The 25,768-nt window shown below is 44.6% G+C and overlaps 1 protein-coding gene across 3 annotated transcripts in view; it reads left to right on the forward strand.

Annotated features, from left to right (window-relative positions):
• The first annotated feature begins 964 nt into the window (after window positions 1-964).
• The window catches only part of LOC111149088 (KIAA0232 ortholog), a 56,533-nt gene continuing 31,729 nt past the window's right edge, over window positions 965-25,768 (forward strand). For 2 of the 3 annotated variants that reach the window (XM_022506003.1, XM_022506001.1), the window contains exons 1-3: window positions 2,930-3,032; window positions 6,568-7,066; window positions 22,833-22,970. In XM_022506003.1, coding sequence (XP_022361711.1) covers window positions 6,836-7,066; window positions 22,833-22,970 — 369 coding nt within the window. In that variant the 5' untranslated portion in view covers window positions 2,930-3,032; window positions 6,568-6,835. Of the gene's footprint in view, window positions 993-2,929; window positions 3,033-6,567; window positions 7,067-22,832; window positions 22,971-25,768 lie in introns of those variants that run through there. The other variant, XM_022506002.1, reaches the window with a different exon arrangement.

Consider the following 25,768-nt stretch of genomic DNA (forward strand, 5'->3'; position numbering starts at 1 on the left):
AGAGAGAGAGAGAGAGAGTGAGCACAGGCAGACAGAATGGCAGGCAGAGGCAGAGGGAGAAGCAGGCTCCCTGACGAGCAAGGAGCCCGATGTGGGACTCGATCCCAGGACGCTGGGATCATGACCTGAGCCGAAGGCAGCTGCTTAACCAACTGAGCCACCCAGGCGTCCCATTGGGGGAAGATTTTCATTCATCACCAGGGCTATTTTTAATCCTTGATTAGAAATCGCATTTCTAGAAGTTGTACACTGGGCCGCAGAAAAAGCACCCAGGGTGTGCTGAGGTCCTCTGGATCTGTGCTGTTTGGGGCTGGTGTGGCTTCTCTGCAGAGACTGCTCTGCAGGTGTGCACATTTCAAAACAAATAGAAAACTGGGCAGCAAAGGGGATCATTGTATTTCTGTGTTCATCCTCTGCACCTTAACCACCTTGAGTTATTTGCAGTGTCATGTTTGAATTTGTAGCAGAGAATAACATGTTAACAAGAGGGAAGGCTTTGATGTGACTAGAAACTAGGTTCTTATCAGTGAAGAAGATTTCATAGTTTTTTGTTTGTTTTAAGGATAGTAAGGAAGTCAAGAATTTTTTGTTCCAGAAGAGTAGTATTTTTTACACACATACTATTCTCATAATCTGGTCACTGAAGGGACGTGTAAAATAAAGCAGGTATAAACAGTTTGAGGGGCGCAGTTTGTAACAATACCTTCCATTTGTGTGACAGTTTATGAAATGCAAAGGCCACAAAAACATAAATGTGCTTCTCCTTTGCTCTTGGCAACAACCTTATGAGACATTGAAGTGTAGAGAGAGCTTGTATTTATTATTCTGTTTTACAGATGAGAAAACAAAGACCCCAAGAAGTCATGGGCACAAAACCAGCTATTAAGTAGCAGAGATGAGACTGACTACAAAAACCTAGATGTTATGACTGCTAGGCTCGTGAACTTTCCACTCTCCCGTGCTACCTGCAAGAATTAAAGAAGACCTAAGTGGTATAGAAACTTCATAGGCATTTAATTATACCTGTATATATTTTTTTGCATCCTTAATGGAAACCATTTAAAGTTTGATATAAAAAAGACGGAAAAATCTAAAATAAGTGTGCTATAATGGGACTTTTTTTTTTTTAAAGACTATTTGAGAGAGCAACCGAGTGAGAGCAAGAGTGGAGGGGAGGGGCAGAGGGAGAGGGGAGAAACAGACTCCCCGCTGAGCTGGGAGCCAGATGCGGGGCTTGTTCCCAGGTCTCTGGGATCATGATCTGAGCCAAAGGCAGACACCTAACGAACTGAGCCACCCAGGCCCCCCCTCTATTGTGAAACCTTTTAAATCGTCATTTATGCAGCCCGGTCTTTAGGATAATTTGGGTTAGTTTTGTGTGGGAGAAAGATAATCAAGATGATCCAAAGGTCCCTCTTTTTTCTGTAAACCTCTGGAGAATCAGATGTTGAAAAATGAAGCGAAGCAAGACAAAAAGCTTTGAGTATATACAGTGGTGCTCTTTCTTTAAAACTCTTCTGGAGGAGCACCTGGGTGACCCAGTCTGTTATACATCTGACTTTGGCTCAGGTCATGATCTCAGGGTCCTGAGATGGAGCCCTTATCAGGCTTTCCGCTCAGTGGGGAGTCTGCTTATCCCTTTGCCCCTCCCCCCACTTGTTCTCTCTCTCTCTCTCTCTCTCTCTCTCTCTCTCTCATTAAAAAAAAGTCTTGAAAAACTTTTGGAGAATTTAGTTAAACCCAAATGAAATTTAACTTCATACTGACTAAATTTCACATTTAGAATGAGCGTAACAGTTTGAAATTTGGGTGTTTGCCAGCTGTATTCTTGAACTTGTCAGGCAGATGTTAGATGGGTTTTGCCTCGGTTTGTCAGACCCTTCCACTGTTTTGACCATGTGGTAGATCGTAACCCAAAATAAATTTTAATTAAGAATCATGAGCCAACATACCTAGGAGTCTCCTTTCAGTTCAGAACTAGAAATAGAGTCTCTCATTTAGTCGAATGTTCATCCCTCTATCAGAGGCTTGCTTCTTAGGGAGAAGCGGCTTAGTTATGGCCCGGTATTCTGTACTGGGGTCCTCTGGTTACAGTTGTTCAAAATACAGAGAATGGACACTGGCTCCAAGAACATTTAGACCTGCCGTTATGGTGCAGGGAGAGCCATCTTGTGCTATTTCTGTCTCAGACCCTGTTACTGGGATCCACTCAGAGTTCTTGTGCAGACAGCTGCCAGATAGCCTGTCAGCAGCAGACTTACCAGTGTCCGCTCTGCTCTGTGGTCCTCTGCAGTCTGAACTAGAGAGAGTGAAAAAAAGATCATAACCGCTAGTGACTCTAGGGATATGGCCCATTATTTAATAATGATACGGCGTCAGCTATTGGACAGGTTTGAGGAAGAGTTCTCATAGGGTTTTAACCAGCTCTGAGGAGAGCTTGGGAGTTTAGTGTACTTCATTTTGCATTTGTATGCTGATTTTTTTTTCTCACTTCTTGAATCCTTGCACTTGGCTAAAGAAGTGTGAAATCTCTTAGTGACAACAGAGAGAATCCTGTGGTTGGTTGGGTTGAAACCTTTTTTTTTTTCTCTTTTTTTCTTTTAGAGAGAGAGAGCTGGGAAGATGCAAGGTACAGAGGGAGAGAGAAAATCTCAAGCAGGTTCCATGCCTGTCATGGAGCCTGACACGGGGCTCGATCTCACAACCCTGAGATCATGACCTGAACTGAAATCAAGAGTGGGGCACCCAACAGACTGAGCCACCCAGGTGCCTCTGATTAGTTTATAATTTAGTTCCATGTGGTCAGGGAATGTATTTTCTATGATTTGAATCCTTTCAAGTTTGTTGCAACCTTTAGAGCCCAGAATTCAGTCTTCTGTCTGAATGATGATAATGTTGCTCTAGTTTTCTAAATCCTTATTGATTTTCTGTTTACTTTCAGTGATTGAGAGAGGGATTTTGAAATCTAGTACAATCATGGATTTGTTTATTTCTCCTATCAGTTTTCACGCATTTGGAAACTCTGCGACCAGGTATATAATAAATAGGACTGTTACAACTTCTTGGTAATTGACCTCTTTATCATTACGAAATGACCTTTACTTCTGTTAATGCTCTGTTCTGAAATCTGTCAGATAATAATGTGGACATTCTACCTTGTACTTGTACTAAAAAAAAGATTTACTTATTTATTTGAGAGACAATGTGTGAGAGGGCCAGCTAGAGGAGAGGCAGAGAGAGAGGGAGAGGGAATCCCCAAGCCGACCCCCTGCCAAACACCGAGCCCAACGCAGAGCCCTAGCCCAGGATCCCAAGATCCCAACCTGAGACAAAATCAAGAGTCAGCTGCCATCTGACTGAGCCACTGGGACCCCTCCACCTTGCTTTTGTCAGTGTTGGCATGGTGTATCATTTTCCATCCTTTTACTCTGAACCTATCCATTCCTTTATATTTAATGTGGATATTTTTATAAGTAGCATGTATCTGGGTCTTGCAGTTTTAAAGTCCGTTCTGATTTTCTCTGCTTTTTAATTGGTTGGTTCGACCGTTTACATTTGTTATGATTATTAACCTCTATCATATCACCGCCTGTCTCCAAGTGGTGTTCTACCATTGCAGGTAGTAGTAGTAGATTCCCCCCTCCAGCCTTTGTGCTCTGTTGCTCTCCATTTTGCTTCTACAGATATTGCAAACCTCATAAGATATTGTTACTATTTTTGTTTCAGTAGTGGAATTATCTTTGAAAGATACTGAAATAATAAGAAGAATGTAGTTATACTGTTTCCGCTACTCTTTGTTCCTTTGAGTGGATGCACCTTTTGTTCTGGTGTCATTTTACTTCTGCTCCAACATTTCTGATGGCTGTCTGCTGCTGCTGCTGCTTCCGCTGCTTCTGCTGCTGCTGCTGCTGCTGGAACCCTCCAGCTTTGGCAAGTCTGAAAAAGTCTTTGTTTCACCTTTGTTTTGGAAGATTTTGTGATGAGTATAGAATTCTAAGTTGATGGGTTTTTCTTCCAGTCCTTAAACTTTTTTTTGCCTGATTATCTTCTCCTTTGCATGTTTCTGACAAGAAGGTTGGTGTCCTTATTCATCCTTTGCTGTGTTCTACATAGTGTGTCTCTTCTTCCCAGCAGTTTTGAGCTTCTTCCCTTTACTATTTGTTTGGACAGTTTTGCTGCAGGAAGCCTAGGTGTCAATTTTTTTATGTTTCTTATGTTTAGAGTTTATTGAACTTCTTGAATCTGTGCTTTTAGCGGTCATCAGTTTTGGGGAAAATGTTGGTCATTATTTTTTCAAATATTTCTTGACCCCTTCTCTTTCTCTTCCAACTAAACGTATCTTAGATTTCTGAAAATTGTCACCCAGCTTGCCGAAGCTGTGTTATTTCATTCCTTTTCTCTCTGTGTTTCACATTGTATGGTTTCTTTTGCAGTTTAAGACTCTGGACTCTTTCCTTCTGAAGTGGCTGATCTGCCATTACCCCATGCTGCCTGCTTTTCCTCTCTGATATTGTAGTTTTCATTTGTAGATGTTTGACTTTCAATCTTCTATATTTTCTGTTCATCACATATATGGTTTTTTGTCCTAGTAACTGCTTCAGAGTCCTTTTTGCTAATCTGACATTTGTATCAATTCTTAGTTGGTTTCAGTGAGTTTATTTTTCTCTTAATTTCTGCTTCTGCTTTGCATGTCTGCTAATTTTTTATTAGGTGCCAACCATTGTAAATTTTACTTTTTTTAAAAAAGATTTTACTTGCTTGAGAGAGCACGAATGAGGAGAGGAGTAGAGGGGGAAGAAGAAAGAGGGGGAAAAATCTCCAGTAGACTCCATGCCAAGCTTGGAGCCCAATGTGGGTCTCGATCCATGACCCTGAGATCGGGACCTGAGCCAAATCCAAGAGTCAGACGCTAAACCGACTGAGCTATCCAGGTGCCTCTAAATTTTACTCTGTTAGGTGCTAGGTATTTTTTGTGTTCCTATAAACTTTTTGAGGTTTGTTCTGGGACCATAGTGAAATTAGAAATAGTTTGGTCCTTTCAGGTCTTTCTTTTAGGATGTGTTAGGCACACACTGTTTTCTGTTTAGAGCTAGTTGCTTCCCCTTTTAAAATTAGGAACCTTCCAAGGACCCAGTGTCCCTGAACTTACTGTGTAGTTATCATGAAATGCAAGAAATGAAGTCTTAAATCTTTGGTGAAGAGTCTTTCAGACTTCACGCAGGGGGAGGAGCAGGCAGCGGGAGAAGCAGGATCCCCACAGAGCAAGCAGCCTGATGTGGGGCTCAATCCCAGGACCGGGGGTCATGACCTGAGCTGAAGGCAGACACTTGCTTAACCAACTGAACCACCCAGGCACCCCTAAAATCATTTTTTTTAAGAAAAGATTTTTTTTTTTAATTTTTTAAAGATTTTTTTTTTTTTTTTAATTTGACAGAGAGAGATCACAAGCAGGCAGAGAGGCAGGCAGAGAGAGAGGAGGAAGCAGGTTCTCTGCTGAGCAGAGAGCCCGATGCGGGGCTTGATCCCAGGACCCTGAGATCATGACCTGAGCTGAAGGCAGTGGCTTAACCCGCTGAGCCACCCAGGCGCCCCAAGAAAAGATTTATTATATTTTTAGAGAGGGAGTGCATGAGTGGGGTGAGTGGCAGAGGGAGAGGGAAGGGATCTCAACCAGACTCCCTGCTGAGCAGGGAGGGAGCCTGACAAAGGACTGAATCTCATGACCTTGAGACCATGACTGGAGCCTAAATCAGGTGTTGGATGCTTAATGGACTGAGCCACCCAAGTGCCCCTGAAAGTGACTTTTGGTAGCCCTCCTATTGTCTGTTAAAATTCATGCACAATCTGAGCTGATGAGATCTCCTGTCGCTGTGGTAGTTTCCATCTTCTCCTGGCATGAGTGATTTAACAAGGCCGTTAGATTAGTTTGACATATGAAAGTAGGTTAACTTAAGGGAAAAAGCTATTAAGAGCATGGCATCCTTCACGCAAGTAGGCAGACCGTCAGCCGAGGTATAGTAGAATAAAGCAGGTCTAACCATCCAGCCTGGCATGGCTCTGAGCCAAATCCGTGGTTTACCTTAACTTTTATGAAATAAGTAGCGAGCAGCCATGCAAATCTTTTAGCCATAGAAGATGATTGACTACGATTATGAGACCTTCAAGTTAAAGGACTACTTTTTAACAATGGTGTAAATGGAATTACTATGCAGCTGCTTGTGTCTGTGAACACTCAAAAATGCACTAGTGATTTGTTACCATGCAAATTCTTTCAGCATTACGGATGAACAAAATTTTGTTAGCTCAGTCTCTCGGCATCGGTGTGACGGAGCACGAGCACAACAATGTAGATTTTGGAGTTTCTCTTTCTTTTAAATGATATTAAGCTTAAAATTTTGAGATGTCACTTATTTTAAAATGTTAAACATTATAATAAAAAAGAAATCCGTCTTCTAAGACACCAAATTTCAAAAAACAGTTCATTTGGGGTTTTTTCCCCCCAAAAGATTGGTAATTTATATCTATATATAATGCGTACCTTTTTCTCTCTCTCTCTCATTTTCGTAGGTTCTGCCGGAGACTTCCATTTGGCCTCAATGTGAAAGTAGAGTAGAAAATCGCATCTACATGTGTATTGCTATCAGAATGTTGATTCATTGGTCATGCCTGAAGAGGGAAATTCTGTCCTAATGGCTGACTGCCAGCGAAAATAGATGCTTATCCTAGATGTCAAGCATCTCTCCTTTTTACTGGAGTGAAAATTCCCTCCAGATACCAACAGAACATCAACTGCAGAAAATGCTTCACATTTTAAGGATGTCAGCAACCTAAATTCATGCGCCCTGTCTGCACGGTAGCTGTGGATGGTTTACCATCTGAAAGCTCCTCAAGCTCTTATCCAGGCCCCGTATCTGTTTCTGAAATGTCTCTGCTTCATGCTCTGGGCCCAGTGCAGACCTGGCTGGGGCAGGAGCTGGAGAAATGTGGCATCGATGCCATGATTTATACCCGCTATGTCCTCAGTCTTCTGCTGCATGACAGCTACGATTACGACCTGCAGGAACAGGTACTTCCCCCTTGTTGTGCTTTGGGACAACTCCCTGTTGTGTCTGCATGTTTGCATTTCTCTTCCTGGAGTGCTTTTATGCTGTAGGACAGGCTTGTCAGTGTGCCGGCCACACACACCTGTCCTGTCAGGCTTAGGGGAGTGGTCCCAGCGGGTAGTCCAGCTGCTTGCTCTGGGGGGAGACCTCCTCCATGTGGACCGCACCCTGGCTCAGCTCTGGTTGTGGGCAGGGCAGATTTGGGGACCTGCCTTGGAGGAGTGCTGCTCTCTGCTGGTTAGGCGCCTCATACGGGACCACTGGGCCTAGTGACCCTTGTGTCTGTGATCCTTAACATGCTAGGGGTGAGTATTTCCTTTTCATGTTAAATTGCTGGTTAACCAAAGTGTGTGTTATAAACCAGTGGACTTAGAAAGCTGAGTAAAGCACGTAATGGTGTAAGTCATTGTAGGTCACCCGTGAGTCGGCCATTATGCATTTTATCTGATGGCGGGGCTGAGTGGAAAGTGAGAAAGTAAGCAAATCTAGGTTCTTGAGAAAAAAGAAGAAAAACCAGTACTAGTCCCACCCTCTGAGAGTTGCTTCTGAAAGTGAGGTCTGCCCAGAGGGCAGCACAGTTGTCACTGGTGACCACAGGGGCTCTGGGCGGCTTCTGTGTGCAGAGTTCATGTGAAACCAGGTGGTTTGTGGCTGTTTTTGTTGTTTGTGTTTTAAACCATTATTGCTAACGCTGAAAGCAGGAATAAAGTTCCACTGACAGAACAAGTGGCTTCACCCTTCCAAACCACAGAAAAGCCTCCAAGTACTATAAATCCATTGTTTCCCCACTGTGTTTAGCGCTCGTCACGCATCAGCTGTGTGGAGTGTGTCCTCTTCTGCTGGTGCTCCTTACCCGTCCTCGCTGGACGCGGCAGTGTGTTCCTGCTTATGGGGTGCTTACTGCCTTGGCTGCTGAGAATGAGGTTCGCATTTTCGGGGGGTTGAGTTATAACCCAGTAATCAGAAAACATGTCGTGTTGGTAATCACTATTTTGTATAATTTCCTTACTAAGGCTCTACTATTTCCTGTCATCTTCCCAGCAAATGTAACACTTAGGACTGTGTGTTAACAGTATCCACCTGGAATATTTTATCGCCACCAGTAAGTTTATTAGCACAAAGTATTGACGTACTGCATGCTGTAGGGCATTGAGAAGGGAATGAAACACGGGCCTACCGTGTGGGTTATAGTTGACACCTCTCTGATAAGACATGTCTGTGATTCCTCTGGTTCCTTTCTTAGGAGAGCCTGAGGGTCAGGCAGGGGCAAGGCAGCTCTCGGTGCCCAACTTGATCCTCCTTCCAGAGTGCTGCTTTGTCTTTAGGGAGCAGGACAGATAAAGGTTAGCGAAAACACAATGTGTCTGGAGTTGCAAGGAGAATCCAAAGGGAAATAAAGGCTCCCAAAATACTCTTGCCCTCAACCCAGTGCTGAGTCCCGTGCGGATGGGGAAGGTCGAATTGAAAACAATACTTGTTTTAGTAAGGGGTGGCCTAGGAGGTCAGTTAGCCCTGGTGATCCTTTCCCATGACTCTGGGGGAGGATGGGCTCACTGTACCCCCAGAAGGAGAGTTTAGGCTCAGAGCCGAGGCCAGTCTCCGAGCCTCGCCCACCTTCTGTGGTTCAGACGCCAGCCAGTTGTAGTTCTTGATCCCTGGGTCAGAGTGTGGTAGCCTCGCTCCTCATGTGGAGGCCAGAAGACTCTCCTTTGGGGGTCTGTTTCCTTGAGAGTTTCGCACCTTCTGTCCATGAATGAGTCTAATCTTGACTTGCACCTGACTAGTTTTAGGGCTATTGGTGCTGCCACATTTAATCCCTCATTTTTCCTAATCTTGGTTAAAACAACCCTACAAAGAGCTCCTGAGTCCTAAGAAACAGATTATGCACAGGACTTTGGTCTCCGCTGCCCCTGCCCCGGATGATAGGATAGGAGAAAGGCTGACCCGCCGTGGTCCTGTGAGGTGGGATGCCCAGCAGAGTTGCACAGGGTTATAATTGCAGCGGTGGCATTGCTGGTTCCCCGGGCGGCCCTGGAGAGGAGCACCTCTGACAGGTGGACACTGGGGATGCCCCACAGTTATTTTTTGTTCTTGTTTTGTTTTTAAGATTTTATTGATTTATTCAATAGAGAGAAAGAGGGAGAGAGAGCATAAGCGGGGGGAGCAGCAGGCAGAGGGGGAAGCAGACTCCCCACTGAGCAGGGAGCCTGATATGGGGCTTGATCCCAGGACCCTGGGACCATAACCTGAGCTGAAGGCATATGCTTCACCGATTGAGCCCCCCAGGTACCCCCACAGCCACTTTGTTTCCACAAATTCTTCTTTCTCTTTCTCCTTCCTTCCTTTCTCCTTTGGCTCACAATTACCATGATCCGGTAAGGGCACTCGCAGCCCCCTAGGAGCTCGCTTCTTGTCACTTTCAGATGTAGGTAGGAATCCAAGTTCTAACCTGCCCTGTGGGGTGAGGCCCCTGCGGCTACGCCCTGTGAGGCCTCTGCTCGCTCCCCCACGTGACTGCGTCCTCTGCTTCCAGACTCAGTGTTTCTGCTGGAGAGCTCGTCTTTGCAGCTGTTAGAAAGTATTGTCTTTCCCAGGGGTTTATAAGGTCTTTGAGCACAGAAATCAGATTTTCATCTTCTTCTTTTTTTCAAGATTTTATTTATTTGGGAGAGAGAGAAAGAGGGAGAGGGAGAAAAAGCACAAACCAAGGAGTTGGGGGAAGGCAGGGGGAAAAGCAGACTCCCCCACAGAGCAGAGTACCCAGCGTGGGGTGATCCCTGGACCCTGAGATCGTGACCTGAGCCTAAGGTGGATGCCTCACTGACGGAGCCCCCCAGGCGCCCCCAGATACTCATTTTCTTAAACATTTTTGACTTCACATGAAAGAATTCCAAACATCCGAGTGACAAAGCAGGACGAGGAACTCTTGTGGACTCTTTACTCAGTTACCTGTTGCCCATATTTTCCTGCTTTTGCTTTATTTCTCTCATTTTGATACTCACCCTAAATAAATCAGCACATGTTTCTTAAGACTGGACTTTCTCTTAGATAGCCACAATAGAAAATTCAGGAAAATTAACACCAGTGCGTTAGTATATAACATATGTCCTTGTTCCCATTTTATCCATTGTCCCAGTAATTTCCTGCATCATGGCGTTCCCCTAGTCCAGGATCCAGTTGAAGACCACACACGGACTTCACTGGTTGCTGGTCTTGACTCCTTTAATCTGGAATAGTTCCATGTCTTTCTTTGGGGCTCACAGCTTTGACATTTGTGAAGATAGCAGGCCAGTTTTGCAGCGTTTCCTTCAACCTTGGGTTCGCCTGATGCTCGCTCTCATTTAGCGTCAGTGTGTGCTGATGGCAGTGATGTTTCATGAGCCTGGGGTTCCCTTTCTTCCCCTGCGCCACAGCGGACGCAGACATCGGTTTGCTTCGTGGTGGCAGTACTGGCTTTGGTGACGTCTGCCAGATCTCCACTCTTCTCTGTGTAACCATCCAGTGGCCCGGGCGGGAGACTGGCACTTAGGCTGTGCCTGGGTGATTCTGCCAGAATCACTTGTACCTGGTGATTTTTCTAGCTCCGTGGTCCCCTCTGCATTCACTAGCTGGCCTTCCTGGACGAGGGGAACGCTGGGCCCGTCATGCAGAGAGCACCGCAGCAGGCCCAGGGCAGCGCCAGCCGTGTGCTCTGGGGACTGTGGTAGTCTTCGCTCCATAGCTTGCAGGTGAGTAGTAGTATGTTCCTCTTGTGTGGACATGGACGTTCAGAGGAGTTTTGGTGACCTTCCTGAGGCCACACAGTACTGAGTCAGAGTGTAGACTCGTGTCTGCCAGACCCAGATCACGTGCCCACTTTTATGTCAGGGAGTGTTTTGTTTTTGTTTTCATATATAACAGATAATTATTGAACACTTTCTCATAAAGGCAAGCTTTAGAAACCACGTGGAATTGGTTTAATTTTTTTCTAATGTTCTCACGATTTGTAGAGGTGGGGAAAAATCCATTTGTATTAGTTGACATTTGAATTAGGAGTTGAGTCCCTGCAAAGTAAAAGTGAGGGCCATGGCAGCATGCACTGCCAGGAAACTCAGAGCATCAGGTCTCTGAGTGTTAAACTGGATTTAAGTTCTTTAAAAATACACACAGACACACACGTTTTAAGTATAAGCAAGTTTCACGCCCAGTGCGCAGCCCAGTACAGGCTTAAAGCCATGACCCTTAGATCAGGACCTGAGCTGAAATCCAGAGTTGGACGTCTAGCAGACTGAGCCACTCACCTGCCCCTCAGAAATACCAGATAGTCTTACTTAATATTGGTTAAAAGGGAAGCTTACAGTAAAAACTGTAATTTAAAGGGAGTGGGAGTTTCCTTTTCTTGCCTCAAGGTTATGCTGGGTTGATGGTCAACGGCAAGTTCCCCATAATCTTTCGTGAGTTGGAAGAGTTATTTTAGGAAGATAGGACTGCCTTTCACTACCCCATTTCTTAGAACTCCACATCTTCTGAATTTTCTTCTATAATTAGTAAATTAAAACTATCATCCAAGAGTTCACTGAAACATTTTTTGTGCCTGTAATATTAATGTTCTCAGCATCATGAAGTCTGTACCAGGAGCGTGTGATGACCACAGAGAGCCCAGCTCACTTGTGCTCACACGGAAGTGGTGGTCCAGACAAGCGTACACGCCCCTCGAGCAGTGAGCCAGCCGCAAGGCGGCACTCACCCTCCCAGCCCGCTGCCTTACCATTGGCACACGGGAGGGACTTAGACATGGTGGTGAAGCCACTTGCCTAGCATCACAAAGCCGGTCAGTTGGGAGCCTTTATTGATTAAAAACTTGAAATGTCCAGGGATGCCTGGCTGGCTCAGTGAGGCTGCAATTCTTTTTTTAAAGATTTTATTTAACACAGAGAGAGATCACAGGTAGGCAGAGAAGCAGGCAGAGAGAGAAGGGGAAGCAGGCTTCTCGCTGAGCAGAAAGCCCAATATGGGGCTCGATCCCAGGACCCCGAGATCATGACCTGAGCCGAAGGCAGAGGCTTAACCCACTGAGCCACCCAGGTGCCCCGAGCCTGCAATTCTTGATTTCAGGGTTGTAGGTTTGAGCCCCATGTTAGATGTAGAAGTTACTTAAAATCTTAAAAATAAATAAATAAATAAATAAAAACTTGGAATGTCCAGAGGCTAAGGCTGGCCCCAGTGGCAGCTTGACTCAGAGCCTTCCATAGAATCTGTGCCCCCCACCCCCAGCTGTGAAGCTGGCCTTATCTATTGCCTTTATTCCGAGCCACACCCTTGGCCCCCCCACTCCCCTCTCCACTGCAACCCCAGACTCCCTCTTCCTGGTAGGGCAGCTTGGTCATGGCACGACTCCTGACCCAGTTACTGGGACAAGGAGACTTTGGCTGAGCTACAAGCACTGGGAGCCATAGGAACTAAGAATTGGAGAAGGTCATGCCCCACAGGTAGTCTGGGGCGATTAGGGTGCTGAGCTGGAAAAACACAGTCCTCCGGGCACCTGGGTGGCACAGTCAGTTAAGTGTGCAGCTCTTGATTTTAGCTCAGATCTTGATCTCAGGGTCGTGAGTTCAAGCTCCACACTGGGCTCTGTGCTGGTTGTGGAGCCTGCTTAAAAAGAAAGGAAGAAAGAAAGAAAGTAGTCCTCTCAAGAGTACCTGCATACAAATGCTCGTAGGTTTGGGGAGCGCGCACTGGTGGTACTGCATTCTGACATTTGTGTTTCAGACAAATCAACTCTTTGTCGTGTTATCCACTCTTCATGACTTTGTTCTCCTTGTTTCTTTGAGGGGTTTTACCTTGCACGCCTCCTCCAAGACTGTCCTCCCATGGTCATCCCTCCGTCTCTGTGGTTGCTTCAGGTGCTCTCAGGTAGACTTTTTGTAGGTTCCAGATTGGGAACAACCAGGGATTCTGTGCAGAAATGTAAGAGGGTCTTTTTCCTTACGCTTTTTATTGAGGCCTACGATCTGTACTGACCAGGATAGTAATGGGTGAATGGTCACAAAGTTCCCATCTACGGAATGACATGCAGACAGACAGCACGTTACCGTCAACACAGAAGCTCCCGGTGCCCTGCAGCCTCCCTATGCACCGCATGTCCAGAGGAGAAGTTGGCCGTGTGGCCCGTTCTCCACTCCCTCTGGGCTACTGGCCCCTGCCTCACTGATGTGTTCTGTCCAGGCCTGAGAAGTCGCCCCCCAGCTCCCCTGGTTTCTCTGTCTCTTAAAGGGCCACCTTTTTCTCTGCCTCTTGCCCTGTGCCTAGAACGGGTACATTTCCCAGAGGAGAAAACAGGCTCAGGTCTCCGACTCAGATGAACCGCCCTTGCCTAGGATGGTCTCCTCACCTGTTATCAAGGCCTGGATGTTTCAGCACAGGTGTTCATGTTGCTTTGGTTTTGTATTTTATCTGGCTTTTCTGGTTAGTCTGGGCAGGGGAGTTGGTCTGCTGCCACTTACCTTTCTTTTCTTTCTTTTTTTTTCTTTTTCTTTAGAGTCGTTTTGATTCGCAGTAAATTGAGAAGAAGAGATTTCCTACATACCCCCTGCCGCACACATGCAGAGCCTCCCCGTTATCAACACCCCGACCCAAGCAGCACTTTTGTTAGTGAACCCACATTGGTACATAATCGCCCAAAGTCCGAAATTACGTTAGGATTCACTCTCTGTGTTGAACAGTCTCTGGATTTGGACAGATGCAGAGTGAATGACATGTATCCGTCATCACAGTAGCCTGCAGGCTAGTTTCCTTACCCCAAACCTCCCCCGTGCTCCACCTGTTCATCTCTCTCTCCCCCAAGCCCTGGCAACCATTGGGCTCTTTACTGCCTCCACAGTTTCACCCTTTCCAGAATGTCAGGGAATTGGGATCACACAGTATGTGGCCTTTTCAGACCGGCTTCCATCACCACTAGGTGAATATGCATTTAAGTTTCTGCATGTTTCAGAATCTCCTCTTTTTAATATTCCATGGTAGGAAAATGTATAATATTCCACAGTAGGAAAATGCCACATTTTGCGTATCCAGCTGTCAGTGGACACTTGGGTTTCTTCCATGTCATAGCTATTGCGAATGACACTGCCATGAATGGGAAACAGTATCTTTGAGATCCTGCTTTCAATTTGGTGGGGGTGGTGGGGTGGGGGTTACATACTCAGAAGTGGAATTGCTGGGTCATATGGTAATTCTGTTTAAAAAAATTTTTAAGGATTTTATTTGAGTGAGAGAGTGCACGAACGGGGTAGGGGCAGAGGGAAAGGGTGAAGCAGACTCTTCTGCTGAACAGGGAGCCCTACTTGAGGTCATGACCTGAGCTGAAGGCAGACACTTAACTGACTGAGCCAGCCAGTCACCCCTCTATTTTAAATTTTTTGGGGAACTTCCAGCAGCTACACCATTTTACATTCCCACCAATTTCTCTGCAAAGTCACTCACACCTTTGTTTTTTGGTGTTTTGATAGTAGCCATCCTGATGGGTATGAGGTGGTATCTTGCTGTGGTTTGATTCGTATTCTCCCTGATGATCAGTGATGTTTGAACATCTTTTCGTGTGCTCACTGGCCTTCTGCATGTCTTCTGTGGAAGACCGTCTGTTCATGTCATTTGCCCATTTTTGAATCGGGCTGTTTCTTGCTGTTGTTGAATGTTGGGAGTTCTCCATGTGTTTTATGTTAACCCCCCCGTCAGAGACATGGCTGGATATATTTTCTCCCATCCTGTGGGCTGTTATTTTCACTCTGTGGAGAGCGTCTTTGATGTACAGAATTCAAAATTTTTCATGAAGTCCAGTTTGTTTATTTTTTCTTTTGTTGCCGGTGCCTTTGGTGTCCTAAGAGATCACTGTCAAAACTAAGTCGTGAAGCTTTACCCTGTGTTTCTTCCCAGAGTTTATAGATTTAGCTCTTACATATAGGTCTTTTGTCCACTTCTGGTTAAATTTTTGTATATGGTGTGAGGTACGGATCCAGTATCATTCTTTTGCAGGTGGATGTCCAGTCTTCCCAGCACCATTTGTTGAAAAGACTGTCCTTTTCCCATTGAGTGGTTGTGGCACCTTTGTTGAAAATCATTTGACACATGCACAAGAGTCTGTTTCTGGTCTCTCTGTCCTATTTCTTTGGTCTAGTGCCTGTCTCTTTGTGAGTACCACACTGTTTTGATTAGTGTAGCTTTGTTGCAGTTTCTTTTAAATTTCCTAATTGAGTTGTATCTTCTAGCTCAGAGTCCATCATTGTAGAAATGTAGCTGCATTATCACATTATTTGTGTTCCCAGAGGTTAAATAAGAATACCCCAGTACTGATTGCTAAGTGGGACTGATGACGTCTACATTGGGCACAGCTCGTTTATTCCTGGAACTGCTGGTGACCTGCTCTTGAGCACATCTCCACCTGGGGAAGCTAGCATCTGCAGTGTTCCCTTGGAAGATTGTTGTCTTCTTTAATGATAACTACCACAAAATTGGATCTGTCCTGGGTTGCTTGGGTGTCTCACCCATATGCTGTATTTCAGCATACATGTACTCAGCAGACCCTGATTAGGTCAGCCTTACACATAGGGAATACGACATTACAGTCAGAGCGGGAGTTAGCACTGTGGGTGGGCCCACAAGTTCCTGTCCACAGACTCCCTAAGATACCATAATAAAAATGTGTTTTTTGGGGGGTGTGGGGGTAGAATCTTCAAATGAAATAGAGGAAAGGTTTTGGATATAAATAATTGCATTTTTATTACTTTTTAATAAATAATTGTATTTTTAAAATGCACATGTCTGCTTTTTTATTCAGCAGGTGGTGCCCATGATGTGCTAGACACTATGACGGGGTGCCAGGAATCCAGGGCTGACTAGGAACAGTCCTCCAGAGACAGCCGCTAGTTTTGGGATCTGTGAAACACTGGCTGTGCAGAGCTGGGGACACTGGATGGGGGACGGTGGCAGTGGGAGTGACAGAGGAGAGACCTTTGAGCAGTTGAAGGAAGGAGGAAGGGAGAGTGCATGCGGGGTCACAGAAATAGGAAGGGCCTGTGCTGGGAGGCCACAGAAGAGTGGGGTGGGGGTGGGGAATGAGAAGGGCAGGTGGGCAGACCCATCCTGATGAACTGGTGTGCTGTGGGGGGGAGTTGCACGCCCCCATTGCTGGAGAAGGCCGGCACTGCAGGATGGCGTGTGTGCTGCTGGGTAGACCAGTTGGGCTGCTGAGTGCAGGGAGGCCAGTGAGGAATTGTTCCTGTTGACTGAGGACCTAGCCGGAATTAACCTGAAGTTACGCTTATTTTTTTAGAAGCAAGTCTCCATTCTTTTGAGCAACAAGAAGAGGATTTATTACTTAGGCCCTTCCTCAAATTCTAGCTATATCTTCTATTCATAAGCAACCAAAAATTTAGCCCAAGTTGGCTTACGAGGGGGGAAAGTCTCCTATAACTGAATTTCTGGAAGTAGGGCTGGCCCAAGCCTGGTTCAGTTCAGAGCTTTCCTGGTGTCATTAGAGCTGTCCTGCCTCCCTGCCTGCCTCCCTATGGCAGCTTGCTGTTCCCGCCAGCTCCCAGGGACATGAAGGGCGCATGAAAGTGAGCATAGGTCTGGCATCCGAGGATGTGTTCCCCTTTTCTTTTTTTTTTTTGCTCATTTTCAAGTGCCCACGTCTGATTGGTCGCATGCCGGTATGAGCCTATCTTTATGGCCAAAGGAATGAAACACGCGGATTTGTATTAAGCTAGTTAGGGCCTGAAGATGGGGGCGGCACCAGTCCCATTCAGACACTTCACGGTTTGGGTTTTTCAGGGTGCTGTTAACAGGAAGGTGTGGGAGGCAGGGGTGGGTGCCGAGCAGCCAGCAGCAGACGTCATCACCCCAGCTGTATTTCAGAATGGCGTGTTCTTTTTCTTCCTCCAGTTCCTAGTGTTTCCGTTTTGACAGAAGGCAGCCAGAGAAAGTCAATCAAAACCCTTGCCTTATGTCACCTCACAGTAGCGTCTGGAAAAGTACTTGGTAATAGATTTCCAAGCCGAGAATGTTCTTTAGCCATATCTTCTTTTGGTACTTGGTAATGTTTTCTGTCTTTAAGATTACGACTTCGAGAAATCATCCTTGATTTTACTGAGTTTATCAAGGAGATATTTGGCACATAGTCAATATTTTATGTTTGTGCCTAAGTAGATCTGTAATGAGTATAGCATCGGGGACTAAAAATAATAACCTAGAAATATCTTGAAGTGTCTTTTTATACTGTGTTCTTTTAAAAGCTGATTATTAGCTCAGTGCTATTGTTTAAGAAGTCCTAATACATTCACACAGTACAGGAAGCCAGAAAAAGGAGGGAGCTCTCGGATACAGTAAGTGGAAGAGCCAGAAGGCCTGGTGCATCTGCTACATTGCTTGTTCACATAGCTTTTTCTACACGCTTGATGATGTTTCTGTGAGGTCACCCTAAAATTACAAGGCAAAACAGCACATTATCTGCAAAATGTATAAAGCCATCCTCACAGCTAACATTGTTTGACTCACAAATAATGGCAAGCTGCTTTGTGCATTTTCATTCTGTCAAAAGGGAAAACAAGAAGCAAGCTCCCCACTCCAGCCCGGCTCAGTGGTGGGATGTTGTGTAGGGTCACACTGTAGTGCAGCTATGCTTTCCCACTGGCCATAGTGCACAGGGACCGTCTGTATCTTCACATCTGCGTCACTGTTCAGCTGAGAAGCTTCTACCAAACTTTGACTTAGGGGCGACTGGTCTGCACTACAGGGACATGTGGAAAGGCAAATAGGAAGGGAAGAATCTAACAGATTTCATAAATGTCTTCTAGTCAATTAACATGTTTAGTTAAATGCATGCCTGCGGTTCATATCAGTATTTGGCAGTATCTGTGTGAAAAGACATTTTCAAAGACAAAATACACCAAGTCTTACTATAGATCAGCATTAGCAAGGGCGGCTGGGGAAGGAGAAGAAAAGACCGCCAGCTTGGAAGTGATGGTTCACAGGTACCACAATCTTGTATAGAGAAAACCTTAAGGAATGGAATTAAGAAAAGTCCATTTATAGCAGTATTAAAAAGGATGAAATACTTTGGAATAAATCTAACAAAAGAAGTGCAAGACTTGCACACTGAAAACGTCACTCAGAGAAACGAAGGAAGACCTCGTACATGGAAGGACCTCCCATGTTCACAACCAGAAGACTCCATGTCGGTAAGACAGTGGTGTCCCACGCATTGATCCACACACAGCGCGGCCCCGCCAAAGTCCCCACTGCCTCTGTTGCCGAGATTTTGGCAAGCTGATCCTAGAATCCATATAGACCTCTAAAGAGACTCAGAGTAGCCAGTGAAATCTTGAAGAACAAAGCTGGAGGACTTACACGTCTCAGTTTCAAAACTTGCACAAGGCTCTGGTAACCACAGCCACTTGGTCCTGGTGTACGGATGGCTGTAGGAAATGAAACTGAGTGTTCAGAAACGAACCTGTGTGTTTATGGTCTAATAAGACCACGTGAGGGGAAAGAATGGTCTTTTCAATGAAAGCTGCCGAGATAGCAGAGTAGCCGCCTGTAAAGGAAGTTGGACTCCTACTTCATACCACGTGCAAGTATTAACTCCAACTGGTTTCGAGTCATCAGTGAGAGGGGCTGAACTATAAAGCTCTTGGAAGAAAACGTGGGAGTGAATTGTCACAACTTGGAGGAGGCAGTGATTTCTCAGGACACCAGAAGCAAGCAGCCTAAGACCCTAGTGGATGAGACTTTATCACAATGAGAAACTTCTGTGCCCCAAAGGACATCATCAAGAAAGTGAAGAAAAAAATATATAGAATTGGAGAAAATGTTCCAAATCCTGTATTTAGTGAGAGATTTGTGTTCAGAATATATTCTTTTAAAACGGGCCACTACTTGAATGGCCTGTTGGTGTATCTTTCCTGGACAGAAGACAGCAAGACCATGAGAGGGCGCCCCATGTTGTTAGTTGTTAGTCATTCGAGACATGAAGACCACGATGAGACACCACTTCGTGCTTGCCGAGACGGCTAAGATAAAAACCCAGGGAATGGCGAGTGTCAGGATGTGGGGGAGGCAGAACCCTGAGATGCCGCTGGTGTGATGGTGAACGAGAGCCACTTTGAAAATCATATGTCGGTTCTTCAAAGGGTTGAACACACAGATGCCACGTGACCCCACCGTTCTACTCCTGGGTCTCCAATCGGGAGAATGAAAACTATATGTCCTTACGAAAACCTGTATGTGAATGTTGAGAATAGCCAGGAGGTAAAATGATCCAAATGCTCGTTAGAGCGTTCATAGAGGAAACGCGGTGGAGTATTCCTCAGTCAGGAAAGGGAGTGGAGCCCTGGTACGTGCCACAGCCTGTACGAAGGATGAGCCTTCAAAACCTTGCCCTGAGGGGAAGAAGCCAGACGCAAAAGGTGGTCAATCATATCACTCCATTTATATGAAATTTCCAGAATAGTCAGATGCATAGAGACGGCAGGCCAGGAGTTCCCAGTGACTCAGGAGAGAGCAGAGTAGTGATGGGAAGGGACTGCTAATGGTATAGGGTTTCCTTTGGGGCGAGAAATAGATTTTTTTTTTTAATTATTTATTTACATACACACACATATATATATTTAAGATTTTATTTATTTATTTGACAGAGACAGCGAGAGAGGGAGCACAAGCAGGGGGAGTAGGAGAGGGAGAAGCAGGCTTCCCACGGAGCAGGGAGCCTGATGTGGGGCTCGATCCCAGGACCCTGGGATCATGACCTGAGCCAAAGGCAGCCACTTAACAACTGAGCCACCCAGGTGCACCTCCTTACTTATATTTTTAAAATATTTTATTTGCTTAGCAGAGATCGAGAGAGCACTAGTTTGGGAGAGGGGCAGGCAGAGGGAAAAGCCTGGCCAACCAGGCCAAGAAAAAGAATGTGCCCCTTTTAGTCTTCCTGAATGTGTTCTGCAGACCTTTATAGCAGCAACCACCATTCTCAGGTGTTGGCCTTTGAGTTTGTATTTTATACCAGCCTGGGCACCTCTGGCAGGTAGGGCCTCTGCTGTGTTCATACTTATGATCCCTAGTGCCCCAGAGCAGACACTGAAGTCACTACTGAATGAACGGGGGAGTCCACATTTATGGGTAGACCTAGGATGCCAGATAGGAAACGTGAAGCCCCTGCCAGATAACCTATCCTAGGTGAAGAGTGGCAGACGCTCTTCCAAGTTTCTCCATTTTTAACTTAGTAAATTTTCTATTAAAACAATATCACAACTTTTTTTATTTAAAAGATTTTACTTATTTGAAAGAGCAAGAGCAAGTGAGAGATCACAAGCAGGAGGTAGCACCAGAGGGAGAGGGAAGAGCAGGCCCTCCACGAGCAGGGAGCCCGATGTGGGGCTTGATCCCAGGACTTCGGGATCATGACCTGAGCCGAAGGCAGACCCTTCATGACTGAGCCACCCAGGTGCCCCAACAACTTTTGACTATTAAACAGTATGACCTAATTATAAGAAAAATCAGAAAATAATATTAGTGTGCTTCTCCTGCTCACTGAGAGAGAAGCTCCTCAGTGACCTCTTAGGTCATTTCTCTTGAGACCTTCTAGTGCACGGTAACGTGTGCGCACACGCACATTCACACGAAACGAGGTTGTACTGCTGTGTAGACTGTTTCTCCTAGTATATTGCAGATGGTTTTCTTTGTCAGTAAGTGCACTGCGTAATCTCCTTAATGGCTGTCGTACATATCTTATCGCCTGGATAAACTATAACTTATTTAACCAAGTCTTCCTTGGTTAAATAAGTTAAATATAAGTTAAATAAGTTAAATAATTCCTGACATTTGGCATTTAGGTTTCTGGCTGTTTGCCTTGGTTGACAGCATTGTGGTCAGTACCACAGCAGCTAAGCCTGTGCGCACAGAGGTGATTATTTTGTTAGGATAAATTCTCAGAAATAGAACTATTAGATTGAAAGTACACTCCTGTGTTTAAGATGTTTGAGATGTTTTGTCACATGGCCTCCAGAAAGAGCACCTGACCACGTGAACTGAATTTTGAAAGCCCCTTCTGTCTGTGTAATAAAACTTCGTTAGGACTTTGAATGTGTGTTACCTCTGCTGAGCTGTAATACAGCTTCAGTACAGAAACATGTTGATAATCTCAAGAAGGAGAAAGAGCCAGGCTCAAGAGCTCACACAAAAACGAGTCCTGTGTTCATCATTACAGAAATAGCTTTTCTACTTCCTTTGTTTTATATAGTATGAACAGTCGAATTATTACGTTTCTTTCTGCGTTTGGAAGCTTCGGGTCTGTGCTGTTATGGGTCTGTCTGCTGCTCCTCTTAGAGGACAAACCTGATCACCAGGAGATATCACTGATAAGGAACGTCAGGTTTCAGGTGTTGTCCAGCCAAACCCATCAGATAAATGGAAATACATTGATAGTACTTACTTGGCCATTAAACACATTTTTCCCTTGGAAAACTGGAGTTGACACCACTCAGCCAGAAAATATGTTTTTCAGGTTCATGAGATCTGCAGACGTGCCCAAGAAATTAAGGAAAGTATGCTAATGATGAGGGGTGTAGAGGGAGGGACTGTTCTCCCACTCTTATCTGGTGGCATTAAAGTAATTTTTATGTATTGAATCAAAGTAAAAATTGGGTTACACAGTTGATGGTGTATGATTTGATTTTTAAAATCTTTTTATTATTATGCTTTTCCATCTTTATCTCCTCTTGTACATATATTCGTAGCCATGTCCTGAGGGCCTGCTGTAGGCCACGTCATCTTCTAAGTAATTTTTAAAATTTTGCCATTGCCTTTCTGGTCCTTTTTTTTTCTTATTGTCTGTCCACTGTTTTAATCATAATTTATCTAATGGAAGGCTTTTTATTTACTTATTTTTAAATTGGGTGAGACAAAGTAGCAAAGCAATTAAAAATATTACTTTAAAGTCCCAGCTTAGGGAAATAGCTGTAAACTTACATCTTAGAATATTCTATAGCCAAAGAATTTGTGGTAATGTTGAGGTGATGCTTACGGTTTAGTAAGTTAAGTCAAATGCAATATTCTATAACTAGCATGAATTCAAGTCTGTGATTTTTAAAGCATACAGAAAAGGCCAAATGAAGCAGACCAAATAATTCAAGTTCTCACTGGGTGGTAGTCTCATGGATGATTTTGCTTTCTTCCCACTTTCCAAATTTTCTTCAGATTTTGATTATGGGCCTGTGTAACCAAGGGGAAAAATAAACTTACAATGCCAACATAAAATATTTTATATCTGTTGTTTTTTAGACTACAAGGTAAAAAAATAGGAATTGAACCATTTAACTGTTAAACGTTAAAATCTTGTAGTAATATTTATACTCATTATCAAAGAGTGGGAAGTACAGAAGACATTTAATTGTGTATGCAGTCTGGAATTTATTTACGCTGTACTTGATTTACATACAAATGTCTGCGTTTATTACCACTTCATGTCAGTGGGTCATATTCCTTAAGATCGTAAATAAATCATAATATAATGCAAATCTGGGTAATAGGTACCAAACGAATGATTATTCCAAAGCGCTCAGACTGACTGTGTCTGTGGTCTCTGAACTTACTAGCAATGAATGCACTTGGGAGGGGAATGTGTTTGAGCATGTGGGAAGGAACAGTGTTTGAAACTTGCTTCTTAGTTCACTGTTCATGGAGCTCTGTTTAATCTTATTTTAGGAGAATGACATCTTCCTGGGCTGGGAAAGAGGAGCTTACAAGAAATGGGGAAAGAGTAAGAAAAAGTGCTCAGACCTAACTCTAGAAGAAATGAAAAAACAGGCTGCTGTCCAGTGTCTTCGCTCTGCTTCTGACGAAGTAGGTTCACATTTTATTTCTAATGCTTAAGAGAAGAAAAAAGAGACCGGGGTGGGGGGAGGGTGTTTTTTTAAAAGTACACAATTACAACATCTTGACCAAAGAAACTTAGAAAAATAAACTACTCGTTATCTTAATGCTGTAATGTGAACAGTATCACTCTTTCCTCTAGGACATTTTAATGCATAAATGAAGTTGCATTAAAATAGATTCATTTAAAGTACTGTTACAATTAGAGTATACACCAAATTCTACATCCTTTTTTCCCATTAAACATGTTCCATCTTTTTACTACATTATCTTTATTCTTTGTAGTGGCTGAGTTCTAGTTCATCAAATAATATTCCAACAGCAATATAATACACTCTTTATTAGTGGATATTTACTTAGCTTGCTTTTTTTTTTTTTTAAGTAATTTCTGTGCTCAGTCTCATGACTCCTGAGATCCGAGTCGCATGCTCTCCTGACTGAGCCAGCCACTCTTTATTTTCTGTTATATTCTCCCGAATATTTTCATATGTGGCTTTTCCATATTCTAGATTATTTCTTTTGGATCCATTCCTAGAAGTGGGATAGTAGTTTAGTATTTTGAGGACACTACATTTGCTTATGATTCATAATTTTTTGTTGGTTTTTACAAAATATTACAAGATTTATTTTCAAGTAAGTTCTGTGCCCAACATGGAGCTTGAACTCATGACCCTGAGATCAAGAGTCACATGCTGTACTGACTGAGCCAGCCAGGCACCCCATATAAGATTATTTTATTTTATCAGTCTTCTAATACTTCATATAAAATATTTGTCATGTCCTTTAACATCCTGAAAAAACATGGTTTTAGATATAATCACCCATTTAATTAATACAATGCAATTCTTTCCTTTTTATTTATTTGAGAGAGTGAGCAAGAGAGCACAAGCAGGGGGTAGTGGCAGAGGGAGGGGGGAGAAGGAGACTCCCCGCTGAGCAGGGAGCCCAGTGCAGGGCTCAATCCCAGGACCCTGGGGTCATGACCTGAATTGAAGGCAGATGCTTAACTCACTGAGCCGCCCAGGGGCCCCAGTACTATGCAATTTTTAATACTCACTATAAGACATACTCTCTGAGATCCTACTACTTAGAAAATTATTTTATTTTGCTTTTAGCAGTTATTTGAGATGGTATGGTTTAAGTACCTTTTATAAAGCAGAGTTGAATTGAAAGGATACTGTCCTCTAGAAACTTTTTAATTTAAATGGGTGATTATATTCTAAAACCATTTTCTTTCAGGATGCTAAGGGATGTGACAAATGTTTTATGTAATATTAGAAGATAAAACAGTTACAGGAGTTGCCTCATGGCTGATGTTGAGATAACCAGGTTTGCTGCATTGGGTGATCTGTGGAGGGGTCTTCTGTGTGGCCACCGCGTAGCACGCACGGCTCCCCAGGCTTGTTCAGGGCGCCTCCGCTCTGTGTTCTTCCCCCGCCCAGCACTGTATTTGAGAGCCGAACCCTGGCACCGTCTTGTTCTGCTTGTGCACGCCTCGTGCCCGCCACTGCCGTTGTTCACTTCTGTCTTCCCTTTATGACTTTGTGCCTTGGGGACTGACACCATGAGCTCCCTGGGCACTGGTCTCCTGGTGCTTGATAGCGTGAATGCTGTCTTGGGGCAGTCCCCCCTTGTCATCCCGACCCTTCCTATCCTCTCCTACTGGGTTCCTCCCCCTACCCCTTTGATCTTTGACTTTTGATCTCATGAAAGTGCTGCTTCTTAGACTGTAGGACAGGGATTTGGAAGTTACTGCTCACGTGGCCATCTTTGGAACTGTTGCATTACAACAAGGGGAGCATCAGGAACCTAGTTTAAGAAAAAGTGGGAATATACATGAAGGATGTAGGGATAGCTCACTGAAACCAGGTCTGGGAATGCAGGGCCTGAGGAGCGTCCTCAACTGGGAACAAAATAATTGGCAGCCAAAGTCATTTACTCTAATGATCCACATTCTCTCATTTGCTTCTCTCTCTGCTTCTGGGTCGTTCCACCTCTCTCTGAAGTCTGGCTTTCTCTGCTTTAGCCAGCATGCTGAGAAAACCACCCGCCAGCCCTAGCCCAGCACCACTGCTGAAGGGTGGTATCCAGCACCGATCAGCCAGGGAGAACTGTAATTGGTCGGACTGGACCAGATATCGTCCACCCCCCTACCCCTGGTTGGGCGAGCTGCAGGGAGGGGGCAGAATTGCCTGGGGGTCCACTCCTGGAGCAGGGGCAGTGCTCAGAGAGAAGGGGGTGGTTGGATAGTTTTGCAAAAGGTATTTTCTACCTGACACTGAAGGAAAAATAATTTGGAGTTGAAAAATGGCAGGTGGTTTTTTTAAGGAGAGTTTAGTTCAGGTAAATTCTTTGAGTAAAATCAAAGCTGCTGAGTCATGCTTGAGAGGAAAATAGGAGTTAGGAGTTTCAGTCTGAGAGAGGATCTTATTTCTGCTTTGGACCAAAGTTGCTGAGAAATGACTCTTGCCTTCGACTCATGGTGAAGGGAAGCGGAGTAGAAATCCAGGGTGCTGCGCGCCTGAGTGGCTCAGAGGGTTAAGCCTCTGCCTTTGGCTCAGGTCATGATCTCAGGGTCCTGGGATTGAGCCCCACATTGGGCTCTCTGCTCAGCAGGGAGCCTGCTTCCTCCTTTGTCTCTGCCTGCCTCTCCACCTACTTGTGATCTCTCTCTCTCTCTGTCAAATAAATAAATAAAATATTTTTTAAAAAAAGAAAAAGAAAACCAGGGTGCCTAACGTGAACCGTGAAAGAGAAGTACAGGTGCC

Source organism: Enhydra lutris, unplaced genomic scaffold (assembly GCF_002288905.1).
Source record: "Enhydra lutris kenyoni isolate GAN:26980312 unplaced genomic scaffold, ASM228890v2 scaffoldscaffold21, whole genome shotgun sequence".
Taxonomy (NCBI): domain Eukaryota; kingdom Metazoa; phylum Chordata; class Mammalia; order Carnivora; family Mustelidae; genus Enhydra; species Enhydra lutris.